Consider the following 17,107-nt stretch of genomic DNA (forward strand, 5'->3'; position numbering starts at 1 on the left):
TTAAACTCTTTAGACAATTTAGAGAGTCTCTTCGGTCTAACTTGCCCGCACAGATCAACATGCCCCAACTACACTAGTCCCTCGCGTGCTTTTGGCCCAGATTCCACTTAATTCATCCTATCTTAAGGAGGTGGCTCTAGAAATAGTGGAAGCATTGGAGATCATTTTTCAATGTTCTATAGATTCAGGATCAGTTCCTGTGGATTGCAGGATAGCAAATGTTATCCCACTTTTTAAGAAAGGAGGGAGAGAGAAAACGGGTAATTATAGACCAGTTAGTCTGACATCAGTGGTGGGGAAGATGCTGGAGTCAATTATAAAAGACGAAATTGCTGAGCATTTGGATAGCAGTAACAGGATCATTCCGAGTCAGCATGGATTTACGAAGGGGAAATCATGCTTGACAAATCTACTGGAATTTTTTGAGGATGTAACTAGGAAAATTGACAGGGGAGTCAGTGGATGTGGTGTACCTCGACTTTCAGAAAGCCTTCGACAAGGTCCCACATAAAATTAGAGCACATGGTATTGGGGGTAGGGTACTGACATGGATAGAAAATTGGTTGACAGACAGAAAGCAAAGAGTGGGGATAAATGGGTCCCTTTCGGAATGGCAGGCAGTGACCAGTGGGGTACCGCAAGGTTCGGTGCTGGGACCCCAGCTATTTACGATATACATTAATGACTTAGATGAAGGGATTAAAAGTACCATTAGCAAATTTGCAGATGATACTAAGCTGGGGGGTAGTGTGAATTGTGAGGAAGGTGCAATAAGGCTGCAGGGTGACTTGGACAGGTTGTGTGAGTGGGCGGATACATGGCAGATGCAGTTTAATGAAGATAAGTGTGAGGTTATTCACTTTGGAAGTAAGAATAGAAAGGCAGATTATTATCTGAATGGTGTCAAGTTAGGAAGAGGGGATGTTCAACGAGATCTGGGTGTCCTAGTGCATCAGTCACTGAAAGGAAGCATGCAGGTACAGCAGGCAGTGAAGAAAGCCAATGGAATGTTGGCCTTCATAACAAGAGGAGTTGAGTATAGGAGCAAAGAGGTCCTTCTACAGTTGTACCGGGCCCTGGTGAGACCGCACCTGGAGTACAGTGTGCAGTTTTGGTCTCCAAATTTGAGGAAGGATATTCTTGTTATTGAGGGCGTGCAGCGTAGGTTCACTAGGTTAATTCGCGGAATGGCGGGACTGTCGTATGTTGAAAGGCTGGAGCAATTAGGCTTGTATACACTGGAATTTAGAAGGATGAGGGGGGATCTTATTGAAACATATAAGATAATTAGGGGATTGGACACATTAGAGGCAGGAAACATGTTCCCAATGTTGGGGGAGTCCAGAACAAGGGGCCACAGTTTAAGAATAAGGGGTAGGCCATTTAGAACGGAGATGAGGAAGAACTTTTTCAGTCAGAGAGTGGTGAAGGTGTGGAATTTTCTGCCTCAGAAGGCAGTGGAGGCCAGTTCGTTTGATGCTTTCAAGAGAGAGCTGGATAGAGCTCTTAAGGATAGCGGAGTGAGGGGGTATGGGGAGAAGGCAGGAACGGGGTACTGATTGAGAGTGATCAGCCATGATCGCATTGAATGGCGGTGCTGGCTCGAAGGGCTGAATGGCCTACTCCTGCACCTATTGTCTATCCATGTACTAATCCAAACGTTGTGATAGTGCCTGCCTCAACTACCTCCTCCAGCAGTTCATTCCATTATACTACCACCCTTTATGTAAAAAGGTTGCCCCTCAGATTCCTATTAAATCTTTTCCTCTCATGATCCTAGACACCTCAATAAGATGTTTAGACCGTAATGTAGTATCCTTATTGTTTTGATGTGTTTATGCTTTATTCTTAATTGTTAACTGTATGTTTGTGTTGTCATTTGTGAGCGGAGCACCAAGGCACATTCCTTGTCTATGCATATACTTGGCCAATAAACTTATTCATTCATTCAAGATCACCCCTCACCCTCCTGCGCTAAAAGGAATAAAGTCCTCGTCTGCTCAACCCTCCAGTCATCCAGTCCTGGCAACATCCTTGTAAATCTCTGCAACAGTATCTAGATTACTACCTATGATCTAGAAAATCAAATTGGCAAAAGAATCAATAAGATCAGCAAATATGTGGTTCAAAGTGGGGCGATGAAGAAATGGGTTCCAATTCATGGGGCAGGAGTACGGGAAAAATAGGACCTATTCTATTCTTTACTCAAACATGACTAGGACTGGGTCAAACATAAAACTATGCCTGAAAATAAGCCTTTAAACTGAATCGGCAGTGGAAAAAAGTGATGGGGAAATTTAGCAATTTAAACAGAAGCGACTAGATGATGGTCTCAGATTACAAAATAGGTCATGAAAACCAGAATGTGTCCAGAAGGGACAGTGCATGAAGATATATGATATTAGAAATGTCGATCTAATTAGTCAGAATAGGAAAATATGGTAGAAAACTAAACTAGTATGGTCTTTATCTCAATGCATCAGTGTCCATAACATAAATTAATGACACAAAAATAAATAGACATGACCTACATTTGCACTCACATATGCATTCACAGGAACAAGAACGTTAATGGAATTAGTGCAACAAACGGTCATTACAGCATCATATACAGAGAAATGCATTGCAGTGCAAAGAACTTGGCATAAATGCTTGCTCTCCCCACCTTCTCTGGAAACAACACAGCAGTTGCTGGCCATTCGGCTAGTTAGACAAAACCCCAAGCTGGGGAGAGCTGCGCAGCCAAGCAGAGACTGCCTGTCAACACATGGCCCGTGCTCATTGTGAGCCACACACCTCAACATTCACACCATTGCCCAAGCCTGCCTAAAACCAGCCCTCACAGGCAGCCACTTGCGGGGGGTCCAGTGAAGGGCAGAAATTTGCACCAGTTTCCCCTCACATTAAATGAGAAGCTGAAGGGTCTAGAGGACCTGAAGTATTAACTGATTCGCTATCCACAGATGCTATTGACCTGTTGATTGTTTCCAGTATTTTCTGTTTTTATCCCCTACAACAGTACCCAACCTGAACATTTCTCTTCAGTGTTCAGATTAAAGGAGTAAGAGCCCCATAACAAATCCTGGGATTACACAAGGGAGCCAGTGCAATAGTCATTAGAAAGACAAGCAGGATCTTCACAAGGGAGCCAGTGCAATAGTCATTAGAAAGACAAGCAGGATCTTGATCAGTTGGGCAGGTGGGATGAGGAAAGGTTGATAGAATTTAATGCAAAGAAGTGCAAGGTATATTTTGGGTAGTCTCGATGCTCGAGTGTATAAATCTAAAAGATAACAGGAAGGTCATATGTTGAAAGACTGAAGCGACTAGGCTTGTATACACATGAATTTAGAAGGATGAGAGGAGATCTTATCGAAACGTATAAGATTATTAAGGGGTTGGACACGTTAGAGGCAGGAAACATGTTCCCAATGTTGGGGGAGTCCAGAACCAGGGGCCACAGCTTAAGAATAAGGGGTAGGCCATTTAGAACTGAGATGAGGAAAAACTTTTTCAGTCAGAGAGTTGTGAATCTGTGGAATTCTCTGCCTCAGAAGACAGCGGAGGCCAATTCTCTGAATGCATTCAAGAGAGAGCTAGATAGAGCTCTTAAGGATAGTGGAGTCAGGGGGTATGGGGAGAAGGCAGGAACGGGGTACTGATTGAGAATGATCAGCCATGATCACATTGAATGGCGGTGCTGGCTCGAAGGGCCGAATGGCCTCCTTCAGATTCCTGTACTTGCTTCAGATTCCTGTACTTGCAGGGAATAGGCAGGCTATCCCCAAATGTGGATTTGCCCTTCTCTCTATATTAGTACTGGACAGTCAATGGTTGGTATGGACACAATGAGCCACCAAAATGCCTGTTTTTGTATTGTACAATCCTGTAACTATCTGCAATATTAACTCGGGTTCTCTCTCCTTCACAGGCACTATCTGATCTGCTAGCCACTTCCAGCATTCTCCCTTTGGTTTCTACCCTACATTTCACAGGTTTTACATGCCCATTTGTTTGCTTTCTCTCTAACTTCCCTCATTAAATTATTAACCAGCGGCTCATTAACTGAGGAATCACATAGGAAACCTTAGATTCATCCAAACAGAGATATTTCCTTTGTCCTGTGCATTACTCCCACATCTCCTTTGCAACTTAAAACAAACTTACTTGCTCAGCTGAAATATTAACTGTTTCTTACCACAGTTGCTGAGTATTTCCAACATTTTGTTTTATTTTAGATTCCCAGCATCTGCGGGTTTTTGAGTTTCAAAACATTGAAACAAATTATTTTTTGATAAAATTCAATTTGCAGTAGTAACCAGCAGAATAGGTGAAAGGATAAATGACAGAGTCAGAGTTGTACAGCACAGAGACGGGCCCTTCGGCTCACCACTCCAATAATTTTTCCCATCACCTTAATACGGTCTGCTTGAACTTTCAGAAAGATTTCACAAGATCATCAAGTGAAGGAACAGCTCACAGCATTGGAAACAAGATTCAAGAATAGTTGGGCATTGGTTAACCAACCAAAAACAGCAGGGTTCAACACAATGTTTTCACTCTGGAAAGCTGCAGATAAATCAATGCCGTGCCTCATGTGCCCAGAGGTTACAGCAACGATGTTAATGAGAATCGTGGATTATATCTATCCTTACGACGCAAAGCCGAGGTGGCAATGTGGGTTGTGAGAGTGATCCAGTGGGGCATCAGTCAGCTATCGATGTTAGGAGAATGTGCTAGCACGCCGCAGATGAAAGACAGTGTGGAAAATTGTGAGATTATCCACTTCAATAGAAAGTTGGAGCATTTTTTTAAAATGGAAATTCGAAAGGCGTTGGTGTTGCATTTTCTTTTACATTAATCACAAAGTTAACACACAGATACCACAATCAAATATAAAGGAAAATAGCGTGTTGGCCTTTAATACATGAACAGTGATGTCTCATGCAATTACATAGGCCCTGCTACGACTGTCTGGAATATTATGTACATGTCTCCCAAACTAAGGAACGATCTGCTGCACAAGATTGATTCCTGGGACAGCAAATTGCTCTATGAGGAGAAATCAAACAACAGGCCTGATAGCGTTTAGAAACAATGAGACTCTATCTCATTGAAGCATTCAAAAGTTTTACTAGCTCAATTGTAAAGATGAGGAGTTGGCCATTCAGGTTATGTTGAAAATCATCGATAGTAGTATCGAATTAAGAACTTGGCCATGCAGGGCAAAAGTGACATTGAAATTTTACACAGAGAAGACAGTAAGTCCTTAGGCTGTGGAGGTTAAATGACAGAGTATATTTGTGGCAGAAACTTATAGATTTTTAAATATTAAAGGAACGCAGGGGACACGAGGCCAATGTAGGAAAACTGAGCTGAGGTAACAGATTATCCATGATTTTATTGAATGGCAAAGCAGGTGAGATAGACTGCAGGGCCCACTCCTGCTTCTATTCCTACCATTTTTGCACTCTGCATCATCTTCTCCGTCTGTTTTATGACACATGCTAAACCATTTTTGTTTGTGTTTCAGTCATGGGGTATATTTAGCAATGCACAGCATTTCAACTCATTCAATCTAGGATCTAATGAGAGGATGTTTAAAAGATTTCAGTGCTGGTTGCTTTATGAGATCACAATTAGATGACTGCTGGCAAGCCATATATAGCCACAGCCTTAACTTCACTTATAATAGTAACAGGGAGTATGACCAGATCAGGTTTTTGAGACTTAAGCACTAGGTTAGTGTCTGTAAGGGTTGTTGTTAGACACTGTAACCAACAAGGTATAAAGAAAATTATGGGACTTGGGAAAAAGCTTCCCAAACAATATTTTTAAATAAAACTCAAAAGAAGAATTACTATTTTCCAATGCTCAACAGAAAGGGTCAACTTGGTGGCTAATGTGTTACGATATGGTCTATTTGATGAAGTCTCAAATAAACATATTTCAGTATGTTTAAATCCAGATCTTGGTAACACGAGACACTGTTTCACCTTAAAGAAATTTCATAGACATAAAAACCCCACTTATTTAGAAATAGTAGTTGGCGGCCAAACAGTCAACATATTCTGAATAGACCTGCTGTGTTATGTGGAGAGCTAGAAGCATCTTGCTGGACAATGTATTCAGTAAAGCAGCCAGAACACCTTTTGCCTAACTGTTGTTTGCCAAATACAAATTAATCTTTCACAATGTCATTAGTCTCGTCAGGTATCCAGATTCAACTAGCTTGTAAACAGACTTTGATGGCTAAACTCGGGCTCTTATAATCTCATCAGAAGGACAGCTGTGCGCTACCGAAATATTCCCTTTCATAATAATTCATATTTCCACACTGAATGTATCAATCACAGTGTTGCAGAATAGGAATTGATGATCAGTATCAACTGAGCAATTCGATGAGCCATAATCTACTGGGAAATATAACTGGGACAAGGCTCATTATTTAACAGATTCTGTGGAATGTTGTTTGAATTTTTCAGGATGAAAGAACTTAGTTCTTTGAACAGCACCTGTTGCAGAAATAGAGCTTAAACCATTAAATATTGTAGAGATCGGCATTTCTTGCAGTTCAAAACGTTATAGCAGTCTGAAAGGAAAGTAAAAATAACATGCATATAGTGATGTCTATTAGACCTTAAAGTACCCTGCACATTGTGCTGTAATTAGAAAAACTCATCCTTTGGCTCCAAGCGTTAGTAAAGAGTAAGTGTGCTCATTTGAGAGGTAACTTGCTCCAGAAATGATCAAAGGTTTGTGCCTGGTGCTTAGGAAAATTCCCCAAGAATTTGTTCACTACGATAAGTTGCTTTTATTTCAGTAAGCTGAATGACTGTTGCACTAATGCAAAGCCCAGATAAAGATGAGAATCTTATTGAGACAGCACAATGTAGGCCAAATTTATCTTATTTCAAATGCCTTATGCCCTTCAGTATAACACACTCACCGAGTTAGGATAATTCAGGTAGCAGATCGCACAAACCATGTCTTGTGAGGATGATCTTGTGTTCATTTGACGTGTTCGAGATTTTTTATAAGGGTTAACTACATGACATTCTGCAAAAAGTTTCTCCAGGTTCCCATCAAAATACCTGTAACATTAAAGTTTGCCATTACCTAAAGGAATCACATTGTAGTTTGAAGTTCACTTTTAAATCATCACACAGTGACACTTTCATAATAGGTACCCATAACCCACTATACAATCTTATTATTCACAAATACTTAAGAGGACACATCTGCAATGGGAAATTGGTGGGGACAATGTCAGGCTAGATGGATTACTACAGAAGATATCACACAACCACACCACCAAATGAAGGCACGGTTACATCAATAGTAAGAACACCAGGAGTAGATCTGAAGGCCCCCAAATCGAAAGGCCACCCATCCATTTTCTCCAGAGATGCTGCCTGACCCGCTGAGTTACTCCAGCACTTTGTGTCTATCTTAGGAATAGAACACCTGTCTTTTCAAACCTCCTCGACCATTCATCTTCTACCACAGTTTCATTTTCCAGCACTGTCCATGAATCGTTTGAGCCTGCACTGTTCTCTGGGATAGAGAATTCCAAAATTTACTATCTTTCCAGCGATAAAGCTGCTCTTTATTTCAGTCCTAAACTGCCTACCGCTAATTCTGAGACCATGACTCGTAGGCTTACACTGCTCAGTTTGGGAATATCGTCCTTTTATCCAGCCAGTGGAGCTCAGGAAGAATTTCTCCCAGTTTTTTTTCGCTTCCACTCCAGAACACACAGATCCCCTCAATTCACTCTCAATTGGCAAACCCTTCCTCCTTGGAATATGTCTGGTAAACCTTTGCTAGATTTTCCTTTTGGTGAGTTTATACTTTCATAGCTAAGGAGACCAAGATTGTGCACAGTACTTCAGGATTTCACATCAAGTGAATTCCAATAAGATTTCCTTTGTTTTCAACTTTCTTAAAAGAACATACTATTTGCTTTCCTGATTCTTTGTTCTGTGTTGGGTGCCAGTATTTGCGCCATCACAATCACCTCTTCCTCTCGCCCTACTTCACAATACCCGACCTGGCTAGTTCATTATTTTACAACTTCTTCCAAATGCTGCTCCAGCAATTCGCTCTAGCCCCAACTAAATTTCTAGATAGACTCATTTCATAGACATGCTGCGATTTCCACAATTGCACTCACACTTTGCATGAAACACAGATTCCTTTCACGTTATTAAAGCCAGGTTTTAATACATTGATGTCAATTGCTGGGTGAAGGAAACAAAGCAAATGGAAGGAGGGAAGAACAAGTCTGGGAGGCTCCAGCAAGTGAAAGAGTTACAGCTTGGAAACAAGAATATTTAAAATAATCTAGCACTGAGAACTTTCATAAAAGTCGTTGGTCAAAATAGTCACAGCCATAGACTTTATCAAATTATAGTCAATTTGGTTCCATTCAATCCAAATTATCTATATATGTGTACTATTTGCACATTTCAAAATTGGATACATTTCATTCCTAACACTTATCCAACTTCAAATGTGTACACTACCGTTTTTCTTCTACCTGGAACTGTAAGCTATAAGAACATTCTATAATTTATTGTGCTTGTCGGGGCCCAGTCTTTGAAGAGATATCATGTACTCAACATGGTCATATAGTAAGAAAAACCCCTGTTGTAACTACGCTGAGATTTTAAGAATGGCAAATGTATATCTGATGGGTAGAAAATGAAAAATGGTGCTGCTATCGCAGAGATGTCTGGGGGGGGGGGAAACCTGCCTTTTGCAACTTCTCCTGAAGTGTAGGGGTGCTTTCTCCTCTCTCAGGATTTCATATTAATGTATTCAAACTAAATAATCTAACTGGGAAGGTGCTCCAGGTTTTCAATGCAAGACTGAGTGAAAACTCTCTTTTGCAATTCTTGAACATTTGTGTAACGTACTCCACAGGATATCTCTGATTGGAAGTTCCCCAGCCTGCCTGATCCATTTTCAAATCAGCAACTGTGAAAGGATAGCAATTCCATGTCAGTATTTAACTAATGAAATGATACAGTGAGACACAAACCATTCTTGATTCTGCAAATGAATTATTTCTGTCATTCAACCCATATTATTTGTTTGCTAAAATTCAGTTACACTCCGCAATCTTGTGTCAACAGAAATGCATGGCCTGAGACATACAGACCGCATAAGAAAACAAAGAAAGCCCTCTGCTCTCATTACAAATTTGATGAATGTAAATGAGCAAATTCTGTGCACCGCATTACAGCTTTCCAAATGAGCAGAAGGCTTGGATACAGGTTTCTTTGTTTTGCATGGAGCCTACAAATTGCAGAGAATCTATTTCCTTTCTGCAAGAAAGGAATATCCATCAAATGCACAACTGCATTGAGATCTCGATGTTCAGTGATGGTACTTGCACAAAATATTACAAAAATGTAAAAGTAATTAAGACTAAAGCGCTAACTTCATACCCCCCAAGTTTCCACAGCAATTGCCGCTCCCTGGAATTGAGGACAATTATCCACATCATTGGAAGTATTTAAACAGGAAGATATCGGGAATCGTGGGAATGTTTATCATATCAATGAGTTTGTTAACTCTCATGAAGTTATTTATCCAGAATAAATTACCATCCCATAAATATGAAGCTGATTTTTCCCATTCAAATACGTTGCTTCCAACAGAAAAGTTTTATAAAAAAAGAATAATTAAATTAGCAGTGTACCCTCCTGTAAATGGCAGACAGTACCACAGTAGGAGTACACATGCCAGGACTGCATGCATGAGGACTATGAATGTTAACGTACATGGCTTGACCAAGGCATTGGGAGCACAGAAACCATCAAAGAGAACGATGGACTTTCTTATTTTTGAAAACAGTATTCTTAGAAGATGTGTTATGATTCTACACCTAACAACCACTTCCTGGGTTTCCTGTTTCAATTGATAACTTGGTTAACTGCAATGACTGAAAAAAAAGTGGGGAGGAGTCACGATTGATCTATTTCAGAACAGCTTGAGACAGTGACGTGAAAGAGAGATAAAGCCCCATTGGCAATAATAATCTATACTGTAAACCTCTGTTGGTTAAATGACAAATAGCCCAAAAATTTGATTCAACGCTTTCTGTACTTCAATGGGTTATTGAATTTTCGTGCCTGTGAATATCTGTTCAATGCCCCCTAGCTCCTTTGTAGTCAACGTATGCAGTATTCAATGAATTACCGAAAATAGCCTTTCAGTATTTGGCTGATACCCCCAGAAAATATATTAAAAATAGACACGACAAGATCTGATGACAAACATTCCATATATTTTGGACCCATTGAATAATTGCTTAGAGGTTAGGAAGACAGTGCGAAAGTTCACTACACCAGGTCAACCACTGTTGCAGGAGAAAGGAGGTCAGAGGACCACAGGAAACAATCAACACTAAATAGAAACTATAATAATGTTTAAAAAAACCAACTAGAATATAATATGGTGGATTGATGAACACAAAATCATATTTAACAAATCTATTGAAGGTTGTGTTTGAGGATATGTCTTATATACATAACGGGTAACCAAAAGATGTGGTATATATGGAATTTCAGAAGGCTTTTGACTAGATCCCATAAGATGTTAGTCACGTTAGATCACTGGGATCTTGGGTCATTCAGTGACATGGAATGGGAATTGGTTATTGGACAGACAGTAAAAAGCGAGAACAAAGATCTCTCTAAGCTTGCCTGCCTGTGACTATCAGTACTACATGCCACCTTTGTGGGATAACAATTCTGCCATCATTAAGTAATACAAATCTTTTCCCAACAGGATCCCTCCTATCCAGAATGCCAGTGATAACTTGACATTGTTCCAGCTTTTTTCTGATCATCATGTTAATTAGCTTGACAGCATCACAACCTGCACCAAGCTACAGGAATAAACTAATGGCATCAATCTCCCCGGAGACCAACTTGTTGACTAAAAAGCAGGCTGCTGGAGCCAAAAGAATCCCCAAGGCCTTCATACATTGGATCAGTGATCACTGCAACCCAACATCAATTTCTTTCTTGTAATCTGCTTCGTCTTTTCCACTAAAAACTGTACATTTCCATTCGGCATACAACATAATTAAAAGTCACATACCCTTGTGCCCCATAGCTGATATCTGTTACCTCACTGTATATTAAGCATACTACATTTCACCAGAGCCCAGGCTTACCTTTCCATTAGTTTCTCCTTATCCCAGTTGAAGTGACTGAGAAGTATCCTTGTGATAGTAGCTGGATTCTGTTGGTAAAAGACAATGCCAAGTTACACAATGCATTCATTTTGAAGAAAATTATTTCCCCTGGTTGAAGTATTTAAATATTATTGAGATTGGGTTTCTTAGTTATGAAGTTCTATAATCAGCGACATGCAAGCTATGGTTGAACAATGGCCACCGTCACCATTTTGACACTTTAACTCCACTGCAGGAAGGAAAAAAACAGCCATTCTACTTTAATATTGTACATTGTGCTTTCTGTTTGAAACGTAATTTCTATACACCATAGCAACCACCTGAGTCAAAGGGCTGTGGAGTTAAGCTACTCAAATCAAACACAATATAGGTTATCATTATGCAATACCGAGCTTGTACTACACTATTGAAAACCCTGCATGTGTGTTAAAGGCACCCAAGGAGAAAGAAAATTCTCCCATTTCAGCAATACTCCCAGAACATGTGTTTTATGAACAAAATGGCTGCAGTATCTAAAGGTTTTTTTGCATGCAAATCACTGAACTGTGGTGGAAATGAGGCAACAACAACAAATGCAATTTTCTTTCACCCAGCGCATGATCAATATATATTTTTTAATCTTGACTAACTTGACATTACCAATTCCACCAGTTTAATTATAGTAATCCAACAAATACAGGTGCATGAATATTCAGTTGAGGGCATGAAATGTGTAGGCTGCTGGGCAATAAAAGGCATCTGGGGTATCAAGAAAGATAAAATTAAAGACTCAGCACAGTCAGGGCAAAAGGCAGAGATGGCAAGATTAGGGAACCTAGTTGATGGCTTAATCAGCAAAGAAAAGGAAGCAGATGACAGGTATAGGCAATTGGAAACAAGTGACACTTGTGGAACCAAGAGGATTTAAGAGAGAACTGGAAATTAGGCAGGCAGGTATTATGAAATATCCTTGTCAAGCAAGTTTAAGGAAAATTGCAAGATTCACCTTATCCCAAAGATATTAAAAGTCATTTGGACAAGTACATGGATAAGATTTGGACAAGTACATGGATAAGTCTGGGCAAATGGGACTAGCTTAGATGGGAGGGGCGCCTTGATTGACATGGATGAATTGGGCTGAAGAGCATATTTCCATGCCGTATGACTATGGCTTTAGGACATTCTGTATGTATATCAGGAGCCATAGGATTGCCAGGGAAACGAGGAGCCAGCGCTGCCGTCGCAGCTGCGGCTTGCCTGCAGTCCGTCTGTCTTTTGTGTTTTTTGTTGTTTTTGTATGAATTGTAGTTTTAATATGGTGTAGTGTTTGTATGTTATGTGGGGGGGAGGGGGTGGGAGGGAACGGGAACTGTAAAAAAGTCTCTCTCCCGAACGGAGACACGAACTTTGTTTCTGTGTCGTGCCTCCGTTCCCGTTGTGGCCTACCAGCGGCCATGCACCTGGGACCACCTGGGGCTCTGGTTCGCAGAGCCCACGGCCCGGACTCACCACCTGCGGCACTGGTTGCCTGCGGATGCTGCGGGAGCGGCTGCGACTCGTCTCCGGAGGCTCCGGCGCGGGCCGCGTGGACGTCGGAAGCCCGCAGGCCCCTGGGTGGGGGCCGACATCGGGAGCTCCGGCAGCGGCAGAGGCAGCGTGTTCGCCCGCCCCGAATCGCGGGGCTTGGGTCGGCCCGCGGACCTTTCACCGTCCGGCGCGGCCTGGAATAGGCCGCGGACCTTTCACCGCCCAGCGGGCGCTCCAATGTCGGGAGCCCCGACCGCCCCGACGTGGCAAGTTCAACAGCCTGACCTCGGGAGAAGATGGCAGGGGAAGAGAAAAGACATTGTGGCCTTCCATCACAGTGAGAAGGGACTGGAGGAGACTCACTGTGATGGATGTTTCTTTTGTTTGGTGTTAGTGTATGATTGTATGTGCTATTGCATTTTTATTGATTATTCTTATTGGTCTTAGTGTTTCAACTGCGGGTAATGTTTCATTTCACTACACATTTATGTGTATGTGACAAATAAACGACTATTGACTATTGACTGTCAGGGACCAAAATGTGTTGAGCAGATTTGCTCTACACAAGGGGACGTGGGAAAGGTCCTAAATGAGCTGCTGCCTCATAGCACCAAAAATGAAGGGTTCAAAGCTGACCTTGAGTGCTCCCCCAGGTGATCCAGTTTCATCCCATGTCCCAAAAGTGACATTGGCTCCTTGTGTGCAGGTGAGCAGGAGAGAATGGGGAGTAATGGTTTGCATGGACTTATTGGGCCAAAAGGCCTGTTCCTCAACCTTGTCACTTGATGACTTAATTTCATGCACAATATTGCTATTTTTATTTTATTTATGCACATGCTGATAGCATACCATATGCCCAACCTCACAGGAACTTATAAACAGTATATGATTCAAGCATCACACATACAATCTGGAATTGACAAAACTAAAAGTGTAACACCATAAAGAAAGTCACCACAGTTTTATAAATTATGAAAACCAGTGGTTTAAAAACACACTTCATTCGCTCATCTGTTCCTTGTGGCATGGCAACGCATCCCATGCGAACCGATTCCACTCCACTTGCCATTCACAGAGCATTACAAAAATCAGTTACCTTTTTATTTAGGCAAACATTCATATAGTGACAATGAATATTTGAAATGAGGTATTTAAATACTTCAGATAAAACAAGTCCAACAAAGAATCTACGGGCAAGAAGCAACACAATGACAAAAGAATGGAGAAATCCAAAAATTAATTTCAGCATAAATCCCACATTTTGTTGCCCAGCTTCCTGGTGCACACTGGCTATATTTCCCATGTCCTATGCTACAGGGCGGCACAGCAGTAGAGTTGCTGCCTTGCAGCACCAGAGACCCAGATTCTACCCTGACTACAGGTGCTGTCTGTACGGAGTTTGTATGTTCTCCTCGTGACCGTGGGGGTTTTCTCCAGGTGCTCTAGCTTTCTCCCACACTCCAAAGACGTACAGGGTTGTAGGTTAATTGGCTTCGGTAAGTTGCAAAATTGTCCCTTGTGTGTGTGTATAGGTTGGTGTACGGTGCGATTGGTAGTTGGCACTGACTCGGTGGGCCGAAGGACCTATTTCCGCGCTGAATCTCTAAAGTCACAGCAATGAGCACTTTAAAATACTTCACTGGCTCTAAATGATCTTTGCATATCCTGAAGTCATAAATACAAGAGTCTTTCTTTTATCTATCCTGCTCAAACAGTGTACAGTTTTAAAATGAAGTGACACCAATCAGTAAGTAGGTGTCACATGACAATGTGTTGGGCCCTTCAAGGAGGCGTGACAAAGTTGGTTATATTGTTTGAGAAAGCTTCTGCTTGCCCCTTCAACCATTAGATGTGTTCTGCTGTGGACTCATTACAGTGGTTGAATAGAATGGAGATTGAACCAGTCTTACAACAACACACCAGCAGCAGGGTATAACTAACCCGTCTCAGGCCAGCACTGAATTCCTTATCATCTTTGTTCTGGACACAAGCGTAGCAGCAAAAGTATGCACAATAAATGAATGACAAAATTGTAAATCTCCTCTGCTGGTGTGGACTAAGGAAAGGAATTCAGCTGAGTTCCCAATTTTTTTCTTCAAACATTCTCAGTTTTTATTCTTAATGTTGCCTTCAGTTGATTAGGGCATTGAGTGCAGGAGCTGGGACGTCATATTACAACTATAAGTTGGCGGTAAGACTACACTTGGGAGCATTATAGGCATTCTGGTCTCCTAACTATTGGAAGGATGTCATTATGCTGGAAAGGATGCTGAGTAGATTCACAAGCTCATTACTGGGGCTGCAGAGCTAGAGTTATAAAGGAGAAACTGGAGAGGCTGGGATTATTTTCCCCAGGAATGTACGAGACCGTCGGTTTATCTTACAAATATATAAAGTCATGAGAAGCATAGATAAGGTGAATGGTCAGTCTTTCACCCATGATAAGGGAATCTAAAACTAGAGGGCATAGATTTACATTGAGAGAGGAATTATTTAAAAGGGATCCAAGGGGCAACTATTTCCACAGAGGGAAGTGGGTACATGGAACGAGCTGCACTTAGATATTATATAGGCACGTGCATAGAAACAATAAGAGGGGAATGGGCCAAATGTGGGCAAATGGGATAAGCTCAGACAGACATCTGGGTCAGCATTGATTGAGATGGGCCAAAGGGCCCATTTCTGTGCTGTATAATTCTCTGTATCTAATACTGGTCTAAGCTGACAGTGGTTAGAGGAATGAGAGTGACCTGTAGAGACAGACCCAACTGTGCAGAGATCAGCAGAAGATGACAGATGGTTGAGTGCTTAGCTAGAAGGTATAACCTTGGGATAAGGAGTGTGCTATTTAGGCCTGAGAAGTGGAGAAGCCTCTTTGCTTCTATTTCTTATACTCCATTCTTTTGATACAAATATGAATAGATAAAACCAAACAGCCACAAAAACCTTGCAGCCCTTATAATGTACAGTGCAGAGAACAAATGAGTGGGTGGAAACCATTACAAAACCCATTTCCCCACGAGTACCCTGAGCTTGAGCGGCAAATCCCTATTTTCTTAAATAGTAGGATGGTCCAATTTATCAGATAAGATATAATATTTTCTTATTCAAGTACAGGTAGTTCTGCTACAGGACAATAACTATATTCCAATGGAGTTTGCTTACTGCAGGGAAACAGTTTCCTTTCTTATACTATTTAAATCCGACATTTGTATTTCTGCTTGTCTGTTTCCAAAATTGTTCTCGTGGTCCTGACCGAAATCACATCATAGCCAATTCAGACTGCATGAGGCAAATAGTGTTCCCCACTTCATCACTTGCATTATGTCTAATTTGTGTTATGGAAACATGCACTACAGCTAAGCTACCTTAGTATCAACCAAAATCCATGTAGCCACATCCACCCCAACCTTTTTATGCACCTTCATACAATTATCCCTTTCCATGCGTGGTGTAGAGAATCAATAATTTCCTACTTTAATATCCAGCATTCACTGCTCAGGGTGTGGTCTCCACGTGGGGGAAAGAACAAACAGCAGGACTCCTCTGGACCACCAATGAATGACTCAAAGCTTCCAGCTGCCTCTCACTTTAATCCTTCATCCCACTCTGACCATGACCTCTGACACATTTCCAAAAAAACTGAACGATAACCGACAGTATCCCATTCCTGACTGGATACATTTAGAAATGAGCAATTAATTCAACATCTCCTGTACTCCATTCCACAATTCTAGCACCCACTTTTCATTACTTGCCAACTGATTAATCCACGTCTCCCGTTTGCATCTCCTCTCACCTGACCCTGACGTTAAGGTTGTACATTTACCCCTTTGGTCATTCACTCATGTGCCTTCATCCTATCAAAAGCATCCCTTCTGGTTCTCTATTCTTCCCACCCCTTGTCTGCATCTTAAACTTTGTTATCTCTAAAGTCCCAGCTCTGAAAACATCTCATTGATCTGCAACGTAAACAGTTTCTCACTCCTCTTGTACTGCCTGACCTGCTGGGTATTTCGAGCGCTTTCCATTATTTCAGTGTTACAATTAAACCTCAAGCACAAACTTTCTTAAGGACAGCTATAACACACACTAGATATAGATGCGTGCTCTCAACTGTTCCAAGAAAAAAAATGATTTGTGAAGCTTGTGGATATGGCTCAGCCACAAATTAAGCAACAGCAAAATGAAAGTTGAAACCTATTTACAGTTTATATGCGCAGAGAAAAAAATACTCTGCAGACAAATGCAAGTTGAAATGGTGACTGTTCACCATTTTAAGGACAAGTTGATAGCTGGGACAAAAAGGCCAAGCACACAAAAGACAACGTGTTGGGGAAAGGCTTTGCTGCCATGAAAACTGGCCACCCATAACATGATTCATGAGCA

General features: G+C 41.3%; 1 protein-coding gene across 4 annotated transcripts in view; it reads right to left on the reverse strand.

Annotated features, from left to right (window-relative positions):
* The window catches only part of LOC144610827 (E3 ubiquitin-protein ligase ARIH1), a 59,342-nt gene that overhangs the window by 34,428 nt on the left and 7,807 nt on the right, over positions 1 to 17,107 (reverse strand). For all 4 annotated transcript variants that reach the window (XM_078429756.1, XM_078429755.1, XM_078429754.1 and 1 more), the window contains exons 2-3: positions 11,192 to 11,259; positions 6,950 to 7,094 (exon numbers count right to left, since the gene is read on the reverse strand). In XM_078429756.1, the coding sequence (XP_078285882.1) occupies positions 6,950 to 7,094; positions 11,192 to 11,259 (213 nt within the window). The remainder of the gene's footprint in view (positions 1 to 6,949; positions 7,095 to 11,191; positions 11,260 to 17,107) is intronic.

The sequence above is a fragment of the Rhinoraja longicauda genome, chromosome 38 (assembly GCF_053455715.1).
Source record: "Rhinoraja longicauda isolate Sanriku21f chromosome 38, sRhiLon1.1, whole genome shotgun sequence".
Taxonomy (NCBI): Eukaryota; Metazoa; Chordata; class Chondrichthyes; order Rajiformes; family Arhynchobatidae; genus Rhinoraja; species Rhinoraja longicauda.